Genomic DNA, 19,701 nt, shown 5'->3' on the forward strand with positions numbered 1-19,701 from the left:
ATATATTATTCCCACGCTTTTAATCATACCGTTTTTTCCCTCTCTTCGTATATAAGCTATCCCACCGCTCTCTTCCACGCCGTCGCTCACGGCTGTCGTCGAGCTGAGGGTTTGGTCTCGTCGTTGCTGTTGGCGAGGATGAAGAAATCAATCAAGCAAACAAGAACAAGATGAACACTATAATTTCTGGGAAACAATGAAAACCCTTTATTGAATTTGATCGATCTACAAGACTCAATTGAGTGTAACTACAAATTGGGGAAACACAGCTAAAAGAGACGGAAGTAAAAAAAATCAAGGTTTGTTACAACTAATACAACGGCTAGTTGTATCGGACGGTCAGGACTTAATCATCTACACTAATCAAATCTGACGGCTCTCAACTGCGCTCAATACTTGAGCTAAAATCGTGCCTCCAACTCGCGACTTTAGCATTGTCTTTCTGAGTTGGCCCGAGCTTGAATCCAGCCGCCAACACTGAGTCCACAGTTGCTGAATGGCGGCGGTGGTGTACGGACGGCGAGCTGTCGCCGGAATTTGCGATGAGTGGTGAAGAAATAGGAGAGAGAATTGCAGATTTGGAATTTTTGCTAAGATGGGCTATAGCTAATTCATATGCGCCTTTTAATAAGTGGGCTTTAATTTTCTACTTTAAACATTTTGGAAAACGTTAAAACAATGGAGTATGAATTAATTTGTGTATGTAACTAACTAACTAATTAGGCCGAGATTTTTTTCGGGCCTATTGATTTACATAGATGCATTGATCGAGATTGAGCCGGCCGTGTTTTTTTCTCGAAATCATGGCCGGCTAAAAAATGCATTGAGCCACGGAAATGTATAACTCAACGAAGCTCGAATGGTTGTTTATTGTGCAATTTTTAAGGTTGGGCTAGCCCTAGGCCTAGCCCACTAGACTTTTACATAATGTAACGTCGGATGTAAGAGTAGGGAGTGATCGCCGATGGATATACACGGACATGGAGCAGATCCTACTTCAGGAAAATGTATATTGTATAGCATACAAGATTTTTTTTTCGTTCAACTTAATTAGTGTGGCTGAATTTGTTTCCACCTTATATAACCCAACTGTGTGTTACAAATAAATAGTAATGCAATATATGAAAATTCCACTAAACCTTAAAATTGGAAAATATGTGACAAATCTCGAAGACAAATATATGAGGAATGTTATACCAATTATGATAATGGGAAAATGGAATCATTCCCGAAGATAAACAGTAGTATAAAATAAATAAACTACCTAACAATTATGCTAGCTAGAACATAAATTATTTAAATAGAGTAATCTTAGAATGATTCTTATCTAGTAGCTAGCCATCATTATATAATTCTCAAACAGAACTAGGGTATAGACGACGAAGTGATCTGGCCTTGAAATTGTTTGTAAGAGCTTTGTAAGCAGCTTCTGATGGATTAATTGAATCCCAAAATACATACTCCGAATGAACATGACATGCAATTGAGGCTACATTGCAAAGTGGCCCCAACTCCACCGAACCACTTCCACAACAGCCCTTTAGTGTAGTCTTGAACCCTAGTTCACAAAATTAATTATAAACATATTATACATATATCATTAGGTGAAATATACTAGTACTACATATGTTATGAAAAGTGGTAGTAGCTCACCAAATTTATTAGGCCTGTCAATCATATCCATCATAGGAGTGAAGAGATCCATATAAATAACCTTGAGTGTAGGCATTTCCACCATCATCCTCTTCACTCGAACCTCGAGCTTCGCGTTGTATTCCATCGCGTCCTTGTTGTGCTTCATTTTGCACTCACGCCTGAAAAGGTCACCGGTCAAATTTCCACTTTTCTGCGACGACGCTGAAGAGGACGAGGGCGGCGAAAAGACGGTGGTGTCCATCGGGAGACACCCTAGCGGCGGAAGACCAATGATAGCTATATTTTTGGCACCAGCATTGTACAATTTCTGCATAAACCCGAATTTAATTATTAATTTATGAAAAGGTAATGAATGACTGACGAAGAATATAATATTGTAACACGTGCTTTAACAAAAGTGACTAGGTTTTTGAGCAACATGTCATGGTAGGCAGGTAGGGGGTATTTAGCCCTAGTGGTTGGCAACAAATAGTAATTATCAATCATGTCACTTGATCCTGCTGAGATCATAAACAACGCCCCCTGCACCGTCGCCGTCGCCTTTGGAAGCCCAAATCTCTCCTCCATTTTGACAAACGCCTGTTCAAAATTTTGGAACTGTTTGTCCAAGTTGAGGACGCCGACCTCGGCCGCGGTCAGGTCGTGGAGGCCGGAGCACGCGGACGCGAAGCTGACGCCGGTGTCGAGGTCGTCGGCGTCGAGGGTTGAGTCGGCGTAGGCAGGCAAGATCTCCTTGATGCGGAAAGCGGAGACGAGCATGTCTCCGGGGAGCTTTCCGTTGCTGAACCTTCCGGTGTGGCTCTGGCCGGGGAAGTCGATTCCGTAGGGTTTGTGATTGGCGCGGCAGACGGTGAGGAGCTTGTTGTTGTTGCCGGAGTCGAGAATGGAGTCGCCGAAGGCGTATATGGCGGTTGGCCGGGTGGCGGCGGACGGAATGATTGTGGCGGAGAGGAGGAGGAACAGAAGAGGGAGATGGCTATTCTTCTCCATTTTTATGCCACACTATGAGAGTGAAACAAAATATGAGATGACACATTTATACACAAGGAAGAAGAGGGAGTTTTGGTAGCATTTGAATGTGTCAAGGAAAGGAGGGCTAATTCAATGATTTGAGTGTAACCTAGATCTGTTCCATTGATGGGGAGAGCTAATAATAGTTAAAGTATCAGTCAATCCTATATGTTAGGAGATCTATTTGATTTAGTTTTTGATTCCCTTAATATCCTTGAGTTGTATAGTAGAGAGCCCACTTGTTAAATTATGCACTCTATACGCATTATATGTAGAAAAAGTGGGTCCATAGGCTCCAAGATTAGTATATACTTAATTTCGTATTATAAATGACTAAGAAAGTGTTTATATCATACTATTTATTATTATGGCTAGGTAGACGGTCGGTTCGATTTTTAATCACACCGGCCAGTGATACTAAACCCGAATCGAACAAGTTAATTAATCGATTTATTGATTTCAAATGCGATAAAGAATGTCACATGCAGAGTTCAGACTGTGGGCTTGCAGAGGAAAGTCGCGCATGCGTGCCAACTAAGATATCTCTTTTTCATCATTTTATTGTTGTAATGAAAACCATTTTATTACTCTCTCACTCCGTCCCACAATAATTGTCACTCTTATTATAGGTACGGGTTTTAAAAAATATAAAGAAAAGTTCGTTGGAAAAGTTAGTGGAATATGAAACCCACTTTTTTATATTGGTTTTATAATAAAATGTGAGTGCAGTGAGTTAGTGGAATGTGAGACCTACTTACCATTTATGGTAAAAATGAAGTGTAACAATTATTGTGAGACGAACCGAAATGGAAAAGAGTGACAATTATTACGGAACGGAGGGAGTATCAAAGTTGGATTAGAGTTTACTATGTACTATATGTAATTCCAAGAGTATGAATTTAAACTTGGTGTTCAACAAGGTTACAATCTGTTTTCTAGAAGCATGGTAAGTGTAATATATAGAACGAAAGTAATTTTCAGCTCTCGTAAGTTTAATTTTAAACTATGATACAATTTCATGCTCTAGTTTTCTTGATTGTTTTACTTGTATTTTAGTACTCCCTAGTTTTGCTTTGTGTAATTAATCGAACTATAAAAAAAGAAAATTTGTGAATGTAAACGAGATCTAGATGTACATCATAATTGTGAATATTGCTGGATCAACTGAGCTGGAGCTCAATCGATCTCGTTAGTGTGAAGGTGTACAGGAGCCGTTGGATTAGATTAGTTAAATAGCTTTTAATTTGAGCCATAGATCTTCGACTAGCCGTTATGTTTGAAAGGAGTATAAGATGTTAGTTTGTTGAGTTAGTTTTTCATAGCTCAAATTGTATTCGTCATAATCTGCAGATCAATAAGAGTTTTTTCCAGTTTTCTCAAATCCATCTTCTTTGAGTTAATGCGATTGATTCTAACAATTGGCGCCGTCTGTGGGAATTGAAGTTGCCGATTGAGTGAAAATTCATTCGATATTGTTCTTGTTGGAATCAGATCCGCGACACAAAGATGGCATCAAGATTTGAAGCTGAAAAGTTCACGGGCAAGAATGATTTTGCCTTGTGGAGGATGAAAATTCGTGCTCTGCTTACGCAGCAAGGATTGTCTTCGGCCTTGACGACAGAGGCGAAGGAAGAAAAGGAGGGAGAGGCCTCGGATGCGAAATCTGCTGCGAAAGATGATGAGATTGAAGCAAAGGCGTTCAGCACGATTGTTCTATACCTCGGAGATAAGGTTTTGAGAGAGATATCCAGAGAAACTACATCGGCAGGTATTATGGCAAAACTTGAAGATCTATACCTTACAAAGTCTCTAGCAAATAGATTGCTTATGAAGCAGCGTTTATATTCATATAAATTTGTGGATGGAAGATCAATTTTAGAGCAGCTAGAGGATTTCAATAAGAATGTAGACGATCTTGAAAATATTGATGTTTCTATTGGTGATGAAGATAAGGCGATATTAATATTGAATGCACTTCCTCAGAGTTATGATCAGCTACGGGATGCAATTCTTTATGGCCGAGAGAAGACCATCACGCTTCTTGAAGTGCAATCGGCTTTGAGGTCTAAGGAATTACAGAAAGGAGATGGAAGATATGTTGATTCTATCTCGGAGAGCTTAAATGTCAAAAAGTTTAAGGGGAATAAGCCATTCAAGAAGTTTAATGAGTCTTATAAGCCAGCACCACCAACTGATCAGAAAGAGACTCGTTCTTGCCATTGGTGCAAGAAACTCGGTCATTTAAAGAAAGATTGCTACGGTTGGAAAAAGAAGCAGGCGGAGTTGGGAGGAAAGGCTGTGAATACCACTCAGGCAGTGGTTGATGATGAAGCTCCAGTGGCTCTTAATGTTATGGAGCATATGGAGAATGGTTCTTGGATCATGGACTCCGGGTGCGACTTTCATATGACCCCCAATCTCCACTGGTTTGATGATTTGAAGCAGATAGCTGGCTCTGTGATCCTTGGGAATAATCAAATTTATGAAGTGAAAGGCATAGGGACAGTAAGGTTGGAGGCTGAGAATGGCCGAATCATTGTCTTGAGTTCTGTCAGATTTATTCCGGAGGTTAAAAGAAATTTAGTGTCTCTGGGGTCTCTTGAAAGTAGAGGATGTAGAGTGGTGTCTGAGAATGGAGGAATGACAATGAGTAAGGATGGCAAGGTGTTCATAGAACCCAAGAGAAAGGGCAGTCTGTATTCAGAGACGGAACTAGAAATCCAAATAAGCCGGTGCTGAAATTTTAAAAATAATATATATATATATATATATATATATTTATATATATACATATACATTTAATATATTATTTCAAAAATCTTACCTTTCCTACTTATATTTATAAATTTATAAAATAATAAAAAACAAACAAATAATAAATTTCAAATGAAAAAATATTTTTATATGTGATAATAGTCATTCAAATTATAAAGTTTAATAATGGTATTTGGTAAGTCTTATACCATTAATCTGAATATTAAATCACAAAGTTTTAATTTTTCTCAATAAAATGTCTTCATTTTACGATTTTATTTACGTGATGCGACAATTAAGAACAACCTAAATTTTGTGATTTAATATTTTGAAAGATTAACTAAAATTAGACCAAATTTTATGATTTAAATAACTATTAGTAAAAAAATTTATATTAAAACATAAATACTTCCTCCATCCTACTTGAAATGAAACATTTGGGAATCGGCTCGAGATTTTATGTAGTACTCCCTCCGTAGCTGAGTCGTATGCCTTTTTGGGTTATCCCACTGTAGCTGAGTCATTTCCTTTTTTGGCTAAAAACAACAATTTTTCTTCTCTATTACTTTATTATCTCTTATTTTATTATCTCTCCATCTCTCTACCCTTTTCCTTTTCTACTTTGTTATTCATTTTAATTACCTCACTTAACACAACTTTCTTAAATCTCGTGCTGAAAAGAAACGCCTTTACTACAGAGGGACGGATGGAGTATTGTTTGTGAGTTAATGAAGAGAGAGTAAACTAATTAAGAGAGATGAAAAAGTAGAGATAAAGTTGTTTCCATTTTAAGAAACGTTTTATATTTTTAATGGGACAACCAAAAAAGGAAAACGTTTTATTTTTAATGGGAGATAAACTAAATATAGGATAAATAGCTCACGACATTATTCCTCAAATAAAGAGTATATTCCTAAATCTCTAAAAACTCACGAATAGAATTATAATGTGCTTCTATTTCCCAAATCCTTTTTAATCGAAAACGGATTCCCCAAATTAATTACTCCATGATAAAAATGGGCCCCACTGCTGCCAACTGTAAAGTAAATGAGAGTGATTAATCTTTCTAGCTCCTTCCCTTCCTCTCCTCTCACTATGTAAAAACTGAAAGAAGTAAAAAGTAAAAACATGGGCAGACACTGCCAAGTCCGGCATGGTGGGGTTCTGGGACTGGCGCCGGCCAAGCCCCCGCTGGAGCGGTGGCTTGGCTCACGCTAGGTCCGTCCCTGTCTGTATTACATGAGTGCTGCTGTCATAGTGAAGGATCAGAATGAAGCTCATGTTGCAGTGAATGATAGCCTGGATATTTGGCATCAAAGACTTGGCCATCCTGCCATGGGGACAGTAAAGGAGTTAGTCAAGAGAGGTTTTGTGAAGTGTAGGGATTCTGAGTGTAGGGATTCTGGTAGTGTTTCTACAGAATGTGAAGAGTGTGTGTTGGGCAAGGCCAAGAAGCTGCCCTATCCAAAGGCAGTGCACACCTCAACAAAACCCTTAGATTATGCCCATAGTGATTTATGGGGACCAACTCAAGTGAAGTCCATTGGAGGAGACATATATTATATGAGCATTATTGATGAATTTTCTAGGAAAATTTGGATCTACATACTGAAAGAAAAGTCAGAAGCCTTGGCCAAATTCAAAGATTGGTGCATTGAAGTGGAAGCTGAGAAGGGGTTGAAGCTTGGTTGTTTGAGGACCGACAATGTCTTAGAGTATGTGTCTGGGGATTTTGATGCATTCTGTAAAGCTAAGGGCATCAAGAGACACAAGACCGTGCCCATGAATCCACAGCAAAATGGAGTGGCAGAGAGAGCCAACCGCACCATCCTTGAGAGAGTAAGATGTATGTTGCTTGCAGCAGGGTTGGAGAAGAAATTCTGGGCTGAGGCTGCCTCCACTGCAGTGAAACTGATGAATATGCGCACCTCATCAAGTATAGATGGAGATGTTCCAGATGTGAGGTGCTTTGGTAGACATGGAAACTATGAGAGCCTAAGGACTTTTGGTTGTAGAGCTTTTGCACATGTCAAGCAAGGAAAATTGGAGGCTCGGGCTCTTAAATGCATCATGATAGGATACCAACCAGGAGTAAAGGGGTATAGGTTATGGTGTGTAGAACCTGAAAATGGCAAGATTGTCATTAATATAGATGTTATCTTTTGAGAGCCGAATCTGCCTTTTAAGAAGAAAGATTCTGGTGTTTCTGAAACTGAACATGTAATGATCCCTGAAGTCATGGTGGAGCATCAGGAAACTCAAGGGAGCCAAGATACTGAGGTTGCAAATATTCCATCATCACCACAACAAGTACAGTAGTCCACCCCAGAGCCATTCAAGGCAGTTGGAAATTGACCAGAGATAGAGTAAGGAGAAATGTTAGGCCATCAACCAAATATTCTGATGCTGAGTTCTTATTCTTTTGCTTGCTTGTGGCAGAGGACATAGAGTACTCAGAACCTAGCAATTATGAAGAATCTATGGAGAGTAAAGAGTGGGATAGCTGGATGAAGGCCATGGTGGAGGAAATTGACTCACTGCTCAAAAATGACACTTGGGTGTTAGTTGAAAAACCTGATGGAAGTAGGGTGGTTAGCTGTAAGTGGGTCTTCAAGAAGAAGATAGAGGCTGCTGGTGGAGATAAGGTGAGATTTAAAGCAAGATTGGTGGCTAGAGGCTTAACACAAGAGCATGGCGTTGACTATGAGGAGGTTTTCTCTCATGTGGTGAAGCATACATCCATAAGAATCTTGTTGGCAATTGTAGCAAGGAAGGATTGGGAGCTTGAGCAGCTAGATGTCAAGACAGCCTTCTTGTATGGTGACCTAAAAGAGACTATATACATGGCTCAACCAAAGGGCTTTGTGAAATCTGGAGATGAAAGAAAGGTGTGTCTGTTAAAGAGAAGCATCTATGGGCTAAAGCAGGCCAGCCGATAGTGGCATATGTAGTTCAATGATCACATAATAAAGAGTGGATTTCTGAGGTCAGCCTATGATGAATGTGTCTACATAAAGGATCAAGGTGGAGCTGTGGTTGCCTATCTACTTTTGTATGTAGATGATATGTTGTTGGCAGGGGCTGATCTGAAGGAGATTGAGAGAGTGAAATCTGATCTTAAATCTGCTTTTGAGATGAAAGACCTTGGGCCAGCAAGAAAGATACTTGGCATGTCCATAGTGAGGAAAAAAAAGAATAGACAGATCTGGTTGACTCAGGAAGATTATGTTTCAAGAATGATCAGCAAGTTCAAAATGAGCAATGTGAAAGAAGTTTCAGTGCCAATGGGACAACATTTCAAGCTAAATGTTGAACAGATGCCAAAGTCTGAGGAAGAAATGAGGGAGGTGCAGAATGTTCCCTATGCAAACATCATTGGGAGTGCAATGTATGCAATGATAAGTACTCGGACAGACTTAGCACAAGCAATATCTGTGACTAGCAGGTACATGTCAAATTATGGAAAAGAGCATTGGGCTGCATTAAAATGGTTGATAAGATACTTAAAGGGAGCAAGTGACTTTGGGATTCTGTTTGATGGAGAAAGGGGGTTTGAAGGTGATGCATTGGTGGGCTGGAGTGATTCTGATTATGCAGGAAACTTGGATACTAGAAGATCTCAATCAGGATACCTATTTATACTCTATGGGTCAGTGATAAGCTGGAAGAGTAGTCTACAAGGAGTAGTGGCTTTATCAACTACTGAAGCAGAGTTCTTGTCCCTAACATCTGCTGTCAAGGAAGCTTGCTGGCTAAGGGGGATTCTGGCTGATTTTGGTGTAACTCAGGAAATTGTGAGCATTGGTTGTGACAACAGTGCATTGTGCTTAGTTAAACACCAAGTCTATCATGAAAGAAGTAAGCACATTGATGTGCGGCTACATTTCATAAGGGAGAAGATTGAAGAAGGGGAGATAAAAGTGTTTAAAGTAGATACTGCTGAGAATCCAGCAGATATGCTAACCAAACCCATACCAAAACCGAAGTTGGATCTATGCATGAAGCCGATAAATATGCAGAAAGGATTCAAGGATAGTTGACAGTTGAGCCATCAAGGTGGAGTTTGTGAATATTGCTGGATCAACTGAGCTGGAGCTCAATCGAGCTCGTTAGTGTGAAGGTGTACAGGAGCCGTTGGATTAGATTAGTTAAATAGCTTTTAATCTGAGCCGTAGATCTTCAACTAGCCGTTATGTTTGAAAGGAGTATAAGATGTTAGTTTGTTGAGTTAGTTTTTCATAGCTCAAATTGTATTCGTCATAATCTGCAGATCAATAAGAGTTTTTCCCAGTTTTCTCAAATCAATCTTCTTCGAGTTAATGCGATTGATTCTAACAATAATTAATTTGGATTGCTAAGTTTTCACAAAAGAAGTGGACAGGAATTCAATAATTTGTTTAGGACACACCACGCACACTTTGGATTACTAAGTAAATAGTACTCCTACACAATACTTGTCGCTATTTTTTTATGTCTTAATGTTTAATTTTGTTTCATACCACTACAAAATGAAGTCAAAAAATAAATTAATTACCTCCTAAGATATAGGATTCAAATACTGAAATTGTCTACCTATGATTAGCTCTCCTATCTTACTACTAACAGATCACTCAACCTTGAACCGGCATTCTTCCTTGAAAATTTCAAATTCCAACAAATTCTGTCTCTCGAGTTTGTGTATAAATATGTGGCCTCTCATAGCATTTTACATCAGAGTTAATCGAGTTAATCCATTCCTATCAAAACAAAGCAGTTCGAATTCAATCAAAAATGAAGAGCATTAGCCCTCTCATCCCTCTACCCTTCCTCCTCCTCCTCCTGTCCATTACCACCACTCCCTCCGCCGCCACATATGGGCCAAGCGCCATCTACGCCTTCGGCGACTCCATGCTCGACGCCGGCAACAACAACCAGATCCCCACCCTCTGCCGCGCCGACCACGAGCCCTACGGGTCCGACTTCCCCGGCAAAAGCCACACCGGAAGGTTCAGCAACGGAAAGATCCCCGGAGACTTCCTCGCCTCCGCTTACGGCCTCAAGGACCTCCTACCGGCCTACGCGGACCACGCCGTCGACTACAAGGATCTGATCACCGGCGTCAGCTTCGCGTCGTCGTGCTCGGGCTACAGCCACCTCACCGCGCTGCCGTTGGGCGTCCACAACTTGGACAGACAGTTGTGGCATTTCGAACTGGTGTTCGACAAAATGAGAAAGAGATTCGGCCTTCAAAAGACAGCGGATATAGTCGAGAAAGCACTCTTCTTGATTTCAGCAGGCTCAACTGACATTGTTAATGATTACTATATGCAGCCACTCACTAGGGCTAAGTACTCTCTCCCTAGCTACATTCAAATGTTACTCAAAAACATGGAACATTTCGTTAAAGTACGTGTCATATCCATTCCCTTTTTAATAGTATTAATTTAAATCTTTTGTCAGTCATCTTGAATGAGACAGATGGAGCGTTACTGTATTAGTGACACTGATTTGATTTTGATGTGATGGTGCAGAAATTGAGACTAGCCGGTGCCAGGAAGATAGCCGTTATTGGCGTTCCGCCGCTAGGGTGTTTGCCGATAGATGCCTTCACCAACATCCCGCCGTTCAAGAACGAAAGTGGCGACCCACTAAGGCGCGAGTGCAGAGACGACCACAACTCCGACGCCCAACAATACAACACGAATCTCGCAACCCGAGTGAAGAAGATGGCGGAGGCAATGCATGATCTTAAAATTGTCTATGTGGACTACTACACCCCTATGATGAACATGATCAACAAGCCATACGACTATGGTGAGCTACCTGGTTAACTAACTAATGCTAATTTCATTAACATATTTCCTAATCATCTATATGTTTATTTTGTGATTTAGGGTTCAAGACTACAACAACCTCATGTTGTGGAACTGGTGCAATCGAGGTGGGGCCTCTTTGCAATGTGGCCTCCCTCATGTGTCATGATCATTCAGAGTATGTATTTTGGGATTCATCCAATCCCACAGAAGCTGCTTACAAAATTGTTGCAGAGAGTTTCAAAGACGGTGCGCTTAGTAGTCTATTTCCTGGAGTCTAGAATTAATTCAGGCTAGTTAGATTGATTCTAGTTTTAGTTAGTATATTCCACGCATTGCAAGAATTTCATTTTTAGATCATTGTACGCAACCTTAGGTTGCATTTCTATTTATTGATCAATTAAAAAGAGTTTTAATAATATTTCAGTCTTTTGTTTCACTTATTTACGATGATGAAATTAACAACAAAGTAGTGGTAATTTCTATAACAATTCATTATTACTCCATAATTATGTCTGTGTTACGATTTAATTGTAATTAATGTTTCTTAAAAACTATTTGTGTTGTTTTTCTTTGTACTATGAAATACGAGATCATAATAGTGGATGAATTAATATAAAAATTGCTTATAATTTGCACATTAAAGAGGTACTCCTACTTTATTATTGTGTTGATATTTTGTAATACAAATTTATTGTTGTTTAAATTAATTATTACTGTGCATATCTATCGATCAATACTATTATCTATATTTTAAAATTATTACTTTCATTAATCAATTCATACTATCCAGACGATCAATTAAAAGAGAACTTTGATATAATTAATATCTTTTGAATCTCACATAAATCAACCAATATAAAGTTGTGGCCTACAAAAGCAATGGATCCACTTTTATTGCATTACTAATCGTGTGTAATGTAATAACTAATAACTGTCCCCATTTTTGGATCCGATTTATGTTATACTCAAACATTGAATTGGTCTTCCTCCTTTGACAAGCATCCAAACTCTCTCTCCTGCCTTCTTGTTTGTTGTGTATAAATTTGTGGCATTTCATAGTTTGTTTATGTTTAACATTAGTGTGAGTTAATCAGTTAACTAATAGTACCTGCCAAAACAAAATGGAGAAAAATAGCCATCTCCCTCTACTCTTCCTCCTCCTTTCATATCCATCAAAGTCATTCCGGCCGCCGCTGCTGCGGGCCGGCCAAGCGCCATATACGCATTCGGCGACTCCCTTCTCGACCCCGGCAACAACAACAAGCTCCCCACCGTCTGCCGCGCCAATCACAAACCCTACGGGCTCGACTTCCCGGGGCGAAACCCCACCGGAAGGTTCACCAACGGGAAGCTCCCCGGGGACATGCTCGTCTCCGCTTTCCGCATCAAGGACGTATTGCCGGCCTACGCCGACTCCACGGTCGACGTCTACGGCCTCCTCACCGGCGTCAGCTTCGCGTCCGCCTGCTCGGGCTACCACGACGTGACCGCGGCCGAGGTCGGCGTCCTCAACTTGGACAAACAGTTCAGAAATTTCGAAAGGGCGTTTGTGAAAATGGAAGAGAGATTTGGGCTTCCAAGGGCAACGGCCACGGTTGGGAATTCGTTGTTTATTATATCAGCAGGGTCAAGTGACATGATTGATAATTACTATTTGTTGCCAACCACTAGGGCTAAGTACTCCCTACCTGCCTACCATGACATGATGCTCAATAACCTAGACACTTTGGTTAAAGTGCGTGTTATAATATTATATTCTTCGCCGGTCATTCATTGCTCTTCTCATAAATGAAAAACTAATTAGGGTTTATGCAGAAATTGTACAAGGCCGGTGCCAAATATTTAGCTATCATTGGACTTCCGCCGCTAGGGTGTCTACCTATGGACACCACTGTCTTTTCGCAGTCGTCGCTATCGCCGTCAGCGGCGTCGCAGAAGAATGCAAATTTGACCGGTGACCTTTTAAGGCGGGAGTGCAAAGCGAAGCACAACAAGGACGCAACAGAGTACAACGCGAAGCTCCAAGTTCGAGTGAGGAGGTTGATGGTAGCAATGCCAAAGCTCAAGGCTGTTTATATGGATATCTTCAACCCTATGATGGAGATGATTGACAAGCCTAATCAATTTGGTGAGCTATATATAATTACCTACTACTTTGCATAACATATATAATACTATCATCTAATTAATATTATGTATGTGTTTATAATTTTGTGATTTAGGGTTCAAGTCTACACTAGAGGGATGTTGTGGAAGTGGTTCGGTGGAGTTGGGCCACTTTGCAATGTAGCCTCAGTTGTTTGTAATGTTCATTCGGAGTATGTGTTTTGGGATTCAATTAATCCATCAGAAGCTGCTTACAAAGCTCTTACAAATAATTTCAGAGCCAGACCACTTCGTCGTCTATTCCCTAGCTCTGTTTGAGAATTAAATAATGATAGCTAGCTATTAGATAATAATAATAATCATTCTTGGTTACTCTTTTTGATTAATTTGTTCAAGCTAGTTAGCTTCATTCTTTGTTTGTCTATTTATTTTGTAGTACTGTTTATCTTCGGGAATGATTCCATTTTCCCACTGTCATAATTTGTATAACAATACTCATAAATTTATCTTTGAGATTTGCCACTTTTTCCCAATTTTAAAGTTTAGTCGAATTTTCATACCAATATCTAGGGCTGGCAAATCGTGCGGATTGGGTCGTTATCGGGTCAACCTGATAATGACACAACCCAATAAGGCCTAACCTGAACCCGACCTGTTAAGGAAACTATAAATCCGAACACGAACCCGACCTGCTACCTTCAAATCCGAACACGACCCGCACCCGATACGAACCCGTTATCGACACAATATAATATGGGTTGACACGACACGATAACAACCCGAACCTGATATTACACGATTAAAACCTAATATTACACGATTAAACCTTAATTTTTAACCTAATTTATACAATTAAAATTCGTTTTATACTATTTAACCTAATTTATAAGAAATTAAAAAATAAAGTATATATATATTTTTAAATAATAATAAAAAAATAATATTATTTCTTAATGGGTTACCCGTATCCGACCCGCATCCGACCCGAACCCAACCCGAAATTATCGGGTTCTTAATGGGTCAACCCGATAAGGACACGGATCCAATAAGACTTGACCCCAACCCAATAATTTCGTGCGGATTCGTGTCAGATTATCGTGTTGTGTCGAAAATTGCCAGCCCTACCAATATCCAACTTCCCTACCCCCAAACTCCAAACAAAGAAAAGAAGCAACTAACATCAACCAAATTTATCAACAGACAAAAGGGGGGTAGTACACATAATCATCTCTACCATTAAACTAGTGAAAACATAGTTCAATTCATGGAGGCATTGCAAGTAAAGCTCATTTCTAGACAAATATGCCAACCTTTTCCAAATAAATTGGCCCATTATGGCGCCCGTGGTTTGCTAACATGAGTTTGAAACAATCTTTATCTACTTCTTATCACCCCTGAAGACGCGCTAATAAAAACTCCTTCTCAAGTGTACTATAGTTTGAGATAGGAAATAAAAAACAAAAAAAGCTTAAGCACGGTTCTTATTCAACGCTCTTGGGGGAGATCGAGCCAGGTGCAGCTGCGACTTCTACTAACTGAAGACTAGTACCTGCAGCAATAAGATATGGAAGGCAGTGCATAGTTAGTAGATCATGGGATTACGAATCAATCATTTATTTTTACGTTTGAAGTGATCACAAGCCAGTCTTTATGTTAAATGCATATCGCTTGAAAACGAACTCTAATTATAAAATTCTACAGTCAGTGGCGTTGTACAAAACTTAGCTAGCTGATTGAATTACCGAAATAGGATGCAAAGGGACTTTATTGATATGTTTAGTGGCCTCAACAGTGTAGCATAGTCTCATAAATTAGAGTTTCAACAAGTACAAGGAACCAAATAAATTACTCAAAAAGTTTGAAGTTTATATAGGAACCTCTCTCAAAATGGGTATCCATACAGATAAAAGTATCAAACAGTTAGCTTATGGGTGCATTCTCTTTGGTTGCAAATTTACCATAAATTAAGTGAGGGATACAAAAAAATGGCCAAATTTTCCCACATTTTAGTGGTCTCCACATTTTTTTATCAAGTTTACTCTAGGGTGGAAAAAAAGTCAATCCCATACGAATGATAGAATCGAGCAAAACTAGCTCGACGACAGAGATTATTAAGGGCCTTGGGATATCCCGAAATTCTAATACATCTTAGTTCACAATGATAGTCTATAACATTTTAACTATCTACTAGTATCTAGGGAGTGTTTACCTTGAGTGAGAGGATTACTTAGATAAATAATAGGATTGAGTATTCGAAGAATAAGATGGTCAAACAAGTTCAAAATCAATCAATCCACCAAAGTAAATGGTAGGTTAGCCGTGAGCCATATATTCATTCTTTTTAAGTTTTAACTAGAATATTAGATCAACATATTAAGCACCACAGTAAAAAAGTAATGCACTTGTATAAAACCATGATATGAAACATATATATCAGGATATTGCCATAGGCTTATGCCGCAAGCCATAGCTCATGCCAGTTTAGATGTTTTGAGATCTGATTTCAAATCAAGCGCTGATTTTGGGTTTCTCATCTGCACAAGCATTCTAATGATATGGATGACATGGGCAGTAAGCACTAAACACTGATATTAAACAGCAGGATATCTTGTATGAGATGATAGGTGTTTCATTATGAGGATGAATGGCACATGCACGGATGTCCGACCACAGGATATCTTGTGATGTTAGGAGGGAAGTTCACCACACAGTAATTGAAAGTAGGCAAATGAAGGGATAAAATGTAATGTCTTGTTCTGGAAAGTCTACTGCTAAGCAAGAACACAGGAGAACTTTGATTACTTTACTTATCAGAACTGACTTCATTCCTTTAGGCTTTTGCCTTTCCTTTTAACGTGGTTTTTATATATCTAGTAGTATTGATTATGAAATAGCTTTAAGGACCTCCAATAAACTGCATGTAAGCAGTCCCAATTCAAGAAAATTGACAGAGACATGAGCAATAATTTGAGCTGACCTTGAAAATTAGGATGTGGTGAAGCATCACATTTTAGTGGACATCATGAACTTGTTTTTCCTCTCGGCTGGCTTCAGAATTTGAAAAGAGCACATTAAGTTTTCGTCAACGCTCATCATTGCACCAGCATTATCAAATTCACCGCAGTAGTTTGGAGCTGAGAAAACTGTTACAAGTTGCCTATCTGCAAAAAACTCATAACCATCCTCCACAACCTGAAATGAGACAGAGGTTAGGAAAACAGTCTTAACCCAGGAACAGAGCAAAGATCGATTTACCTGATGAGCACGACAGACAAGGTCAAATCATGTTTTGCCAGGAACTCTGAGACTGTATCAGCGCCAAATGTAAATGAAATCCCCCTATCATTCATTCCCCATCCTTTAACATCTTTACCAGGGTCTGACCATAAACATCACAGAGCAAACCAGTGTCCGGTATAGCAGTCGGGCGAGGCAAACTCCTAATCTGATCCAGGTTATTCAGTTCTGGAGAAAGGCCCCCATGCATGCATAGTATCCTGTCATCGACTAGTGCAGCAACAGGAAGCCAATTGAAGCAGTCAGTGAAGGCTTTCCACAATTTCACATTGAATCTGCGCTTGCATTCATCATAAAATCCATATATCCTATTTATAGAAGCACATTCATGGTTCCCTCTAAGAAGGAAAAAGTTCTCGGGGTACTTGATTTTGTATGCAAGCATAAGCATATCGTCTCTAAACTCTGTTTCCCACGATCTACATAGTCACCAAAAATAGGTAATTGGATTTTGGAGGAAAACCCCCATACTCGAAAAGCCTTAAAAGATCGCTATATTGCCCATGGATGTCACCTGAAATAAGAACGGAATTACTACTGGTTTGTTTAACAAAATTCATCACACAGCACTGCTAGAGACATGATTGATTGTTTTCAATGATTAAATAAAACGATCGTTCATCATGACGCTACTAAGAGAAATTGATTAACTAATCACTTATAATTGAGCAAACGTTACAAAAAGCTAGTGAAACAAAAATATTCAGTAAATGTATTAAGTTTATGAACAGACAACTTTAGCAGTACGAAATTGGAAAGTAAGCTAACTACAAAGGCATAAACTTCACATACAACCAAACCACCGGCCCTCTTCTTGTTTCCAAATGAGACACTGTTTTGGGTCATCAAGCCCTTCCTTTTCCCTCGTCAAACAACACGACACAGAAACCAGGGTGAAAAGTCATATAACCATTCAATATGGGAAGATGGGATCTCAAAAGCTGCCTCCTGTTCCATTTACAGCACACGGACTCAGTATCTTAGATGTTCTTTCTTTATTTTTATTAAGTTAGTATAATATCTATGACAAGTATGATTGCAACTCTTCACTAATCACTGTTCAACTCTAAAGCATGATAGAACTAATTTTGTGCTCATGATAACTTTCTCAGCGTCAATTATATTTTCCTATCAAGAGTTGGAGGTATCTTGGTTAGTGACTACAGGCAGGATATTACTAAAGCTTCCTTATTCACTTTGTGGGGTAGTTTGTCATGTAACAAGACCCTGTTGATATTTAGTTTCCACTTTCCAACATGACACTCAAAAGCATTTCATTGAAGAATACAAACTTGATCCTGATTCCTGCTTAAAGCATTTCATTGAAGACTACAAACATGCACTTAAAACCATTTCATTATTATGACAACTGACAATACCAATTGTCTTAATATTGGAAATAACTTTAGAACACATATTTTACTTCATCTGAACCGGTGTTTGTGCTACTTTTAAAGCTCTGGGCATGAAGTTGAAGCATAAATTAATCGAGGACGTACAAAATATTGAAATTTTAGCTCTGCCTGTATAAAAACATCGGCAAAGACAACAAACCTAAAACAATTACACAAAAAATACAAAGAAAAGATTCCAAAACAGGAGTACATGCATGTTACTATGAGTTACCAGTGAAACACAATTAACAGAAAAGGAAATTATCTTCGTCACTACACTAGGTATGAAAAGTTTCACTTAGACTAGATCGAAGCTAAATATCGCATGGTGCCATTGCCTAGCCTTTCATTCACCAAAATGATAGACAAAGGCCAACATCCCCAACCGATCCAACTAAACTAATACAAGGAACTTCAACTACATACAGCTAGAGCAAATACAACCTTCGCGTAGAACTTTTCCAGTCTGATCAACAATATCACGTGAATAATAGAGAAAATCTCAACAGTATTCTGCTAAACTAAGTTTTGAATTAAAATTGCATAACAGTTGAGAAGCTTAACAGCAATCATAGACTTGAATATCCAGGAAAAGACAATGAAAACAATTTAGGTTTTTCTAAAGCTTTTAGAACAAAAGCGGAAAACTTCACACACAAAAACAAGCAAAATCCCCAAAAATCATCAAATCAAAAACTTAATCCTAAAGAAAGCGAAAAAAATTACCACAAATCTTGATAGGTGCTTCGAGTTCGAGAAGATTGGGCTGACTAATGAAGATTTCACGCGACGCAGCACAAAGCTGCTTAATCTCAGACTCCGAGAGCTGCACTAATTTGCCCGGCTTCGAGGATCGGACTTCAATTAGTTTGTCAATTATCCTGTCCAAAACCACAGGGTCCATTAGCTCACCCTGCCGCCCTCTTTCCCTTCCTCTCGAGTGCGTTTTCTTCACACACACATACGCATGGGTGTGTGCGATTTTTAGGATTTTGAGCGAGAAGAGTCGTTTCCCTGTTGCTTGGTGGGTCTCTGCAACAGATATTTTGGGGTTTGAGAGAGAAGTAATTACGTAATGTTTTTGAATTAATTGGTGCATTGACTTCAAAAACTATTCATTTTAATATTAATAATATTCACATATTTAAAGCCATTCATCAAATCAATGGAAAATAGTAATGATGTTAAATTACATTATCAAAATTAGCGGATTGTGAAATCAAGAATACTTTTCAAATATGCTTTTAACTACTTGAATTCATGAGTTTTAGTGAGAAATTGTGAGATTTTTCAACCTAAGTGAGGAAGGAACAAAATTGAAGGTCACGTTAATTAAGATGCACATTTAATTAGAAAATTACTAATTCAGTTTGTCATGAAAATTATTTGGATTATATGGACCAATTATATAATATAGTTGCATTCATTTATTTTTGGAGATTAGTAGCTAAAAGGATTCGTTTTAGTCAAGGGTCATTTTCAAGTTATATGCCAACAATATAATTGTATGAAAATTGTGTGGTTTTGATCAAAATTGCATCACTTGTTAATATCTCTTTCGTTGATTGGTATTGAAATTATGTAACGGATAAGATGCAAAAAGACACTTTTAATATTCTTATAAATGACAGTTGTGGTGAGACACTAAAAGAGGTTATGGTGTTTGATAGATATAGTACATTCAAATT

At 38.8% G+C, this 19,701-nt stretch overlaps 3 protein-coding genes and 1 pseudogene across 3 annotated transcripts; 2 read left to right on the forward strand and 2 right to left on the reverse strand.

Moving 5' to 3' along the window:
• Positions 1-1,182: 1,182 nt before the first annotated feature.
• On the reverse strand, positions 1,183-2,783 carry LOC121790458 (GDSL esterase/lipase At2g40250-like). The gene is made up of 3 exons (XM_042188666.1): positions 2,044-2,783; positions 1,654-1,963; positions 1,183-1,558 (listed from the first exon to the last, which is right to left on the reverse strand). Exons 1-3 carry the CDS (start codon positions 2,644-2,646, stop codon positions 1,356-1,358), a joined length of 1,116 nt encoding a protein of 371 aa, XP_042044600.1. The 5' UTR covers positions 2,647-2,783; the 3' UTR covers positions 1,183-1,355.
• Positions 2,784-10,150: 7,367 nt separating this feature from the next.
• On the forward strand, positions 10,151-11,639 carry LOC121790460 (GDSL esterase/lipase At2g40250-like). Its single transcript, XM_042188668.1, has 3 exons — positions 10,151-10,806; positions 10,932-11,214; positions 11,295-11,639. Exons 1-3 carry the CDS (start codon positions 10,192-10,194, stop codon positions 11,492-11,494), a joined length of 1,098 nt encoding a protein of 365 aa, XP_042044602.1. The 5' UTR covers positions 10,151-10,191; the 3' UTR covers positions 11,495-11,639.
• Positions 11,640-12,449: 810 nt separating this feature from the next.
• Positions 12,450-13,506, forward strand: LOC121790462 (GDSL esterase/lipase At2g40250-like). The gene is made up of 3 exons (XM_042188669.1): positions 12,450-12,951; positions 13,032-13,344; positions 13,439-13,506. The coding sequence occupies exons 1-3, from the start codon at positions 12,580-12,582 to the stop codon at positions 13,504-13,506; spliced, it is 753 nt and encodes a 250-aa protein (XP_042044603.1). The 5' UTR covers positions 12,450-12,579.
• A 1,028-nt stretch (positions 13,507-14,534) lies between these two features.
• LOC121790457 lies at positions 14,535-19,053 on the reverse strand (annotated as a pseudogene).
• Between the last annotated feature and the right edge of the window lie 648 nt (positions 19,054-19,701).

The sequence above is a fragment of the Salvia splendens genome, unplaced genomic scaffold (assembly GCF_004379255.2).
Source record: "Salvia splendens isolate huo1 unplaced genomic scaffold, SspV2 ctg521, whole genome shotgun sequence".
Taxonomy (NCBI): domain Eukaryota; kingdom Viridiplantae; phylum Streptophyta; class Magnoliopsida; order Lamiales; family Lamiaceae; genus Salvia; species Salvia splendens.

Excerpts from the sequence above, each read along its gene's own strand:
- LOC121790458 (XM_042188666.1), bottom strand. The coding sequence starts at position 2,646 with ATGGAGAAGAATAGCCATCTCCCTCTTCTGTTCCTCCTCCTCTCCGCC. Across the intron at positions 1,964-2,043 it reads ACCTAGTCACTTTTGTTAAA|AAATTGTACAATGCTGGTGC; the intron begins GCACGTGTTACA and ends GGGTTTATGCAG. Across the intron at positions 1,559-1,653 it reads TGACAGGCCTAATAAATTTG|GGTTCAAGACTACACTAAAG; the intron begins GTGAGCTACTAC and ends TTTGTGAACTAG.
- LOC121790460 (XM_042188668.1), top strand. The coding sequence starts at position 10,192 with ATGAAGAGCATTAGCCCTCTCATCCCTCTACCCTTCCTCCTCCTCCTC. Across the intron at positions 10,807-10,931 it reads ACATGGAACATTTCGTTAAA|AAATTGAGACTAGCCGGTGC; the intron begins GTACGTGTCATA and ends GTGATGGTGCAG. Across the intron at positions 11,215-11,294 it reads CAACAAGCCATACGACTATG|GGTTCAAGACTACAACAACC; the intron begins GTGAGCTACCTG and ends TTTGTGATTTAG.
- LOC121790462 (XM_042188669.1), top strand. The coding sequence starts at position 12,580 with ATGCTCGTCTCCGCTTTCCGCATCAAGGACGTATTGCCGGCCTACGCC. Across the intron at positions 12,952-13,031 it reads ACCTAGACACTTTGGTTAAA|AAATTGTACAAGGCCGGTGC; the intron begins GTGCGTGTTATA and ends GGGTTTATGCAG. Across the intron at positions 13,345-13,438 it reads TGACAAGCCTAATCAATTTG|GGTTCAAGTCTACACTAGAG; the intron begins GTGAGCTATATA and ends TTTGTGATTTAG.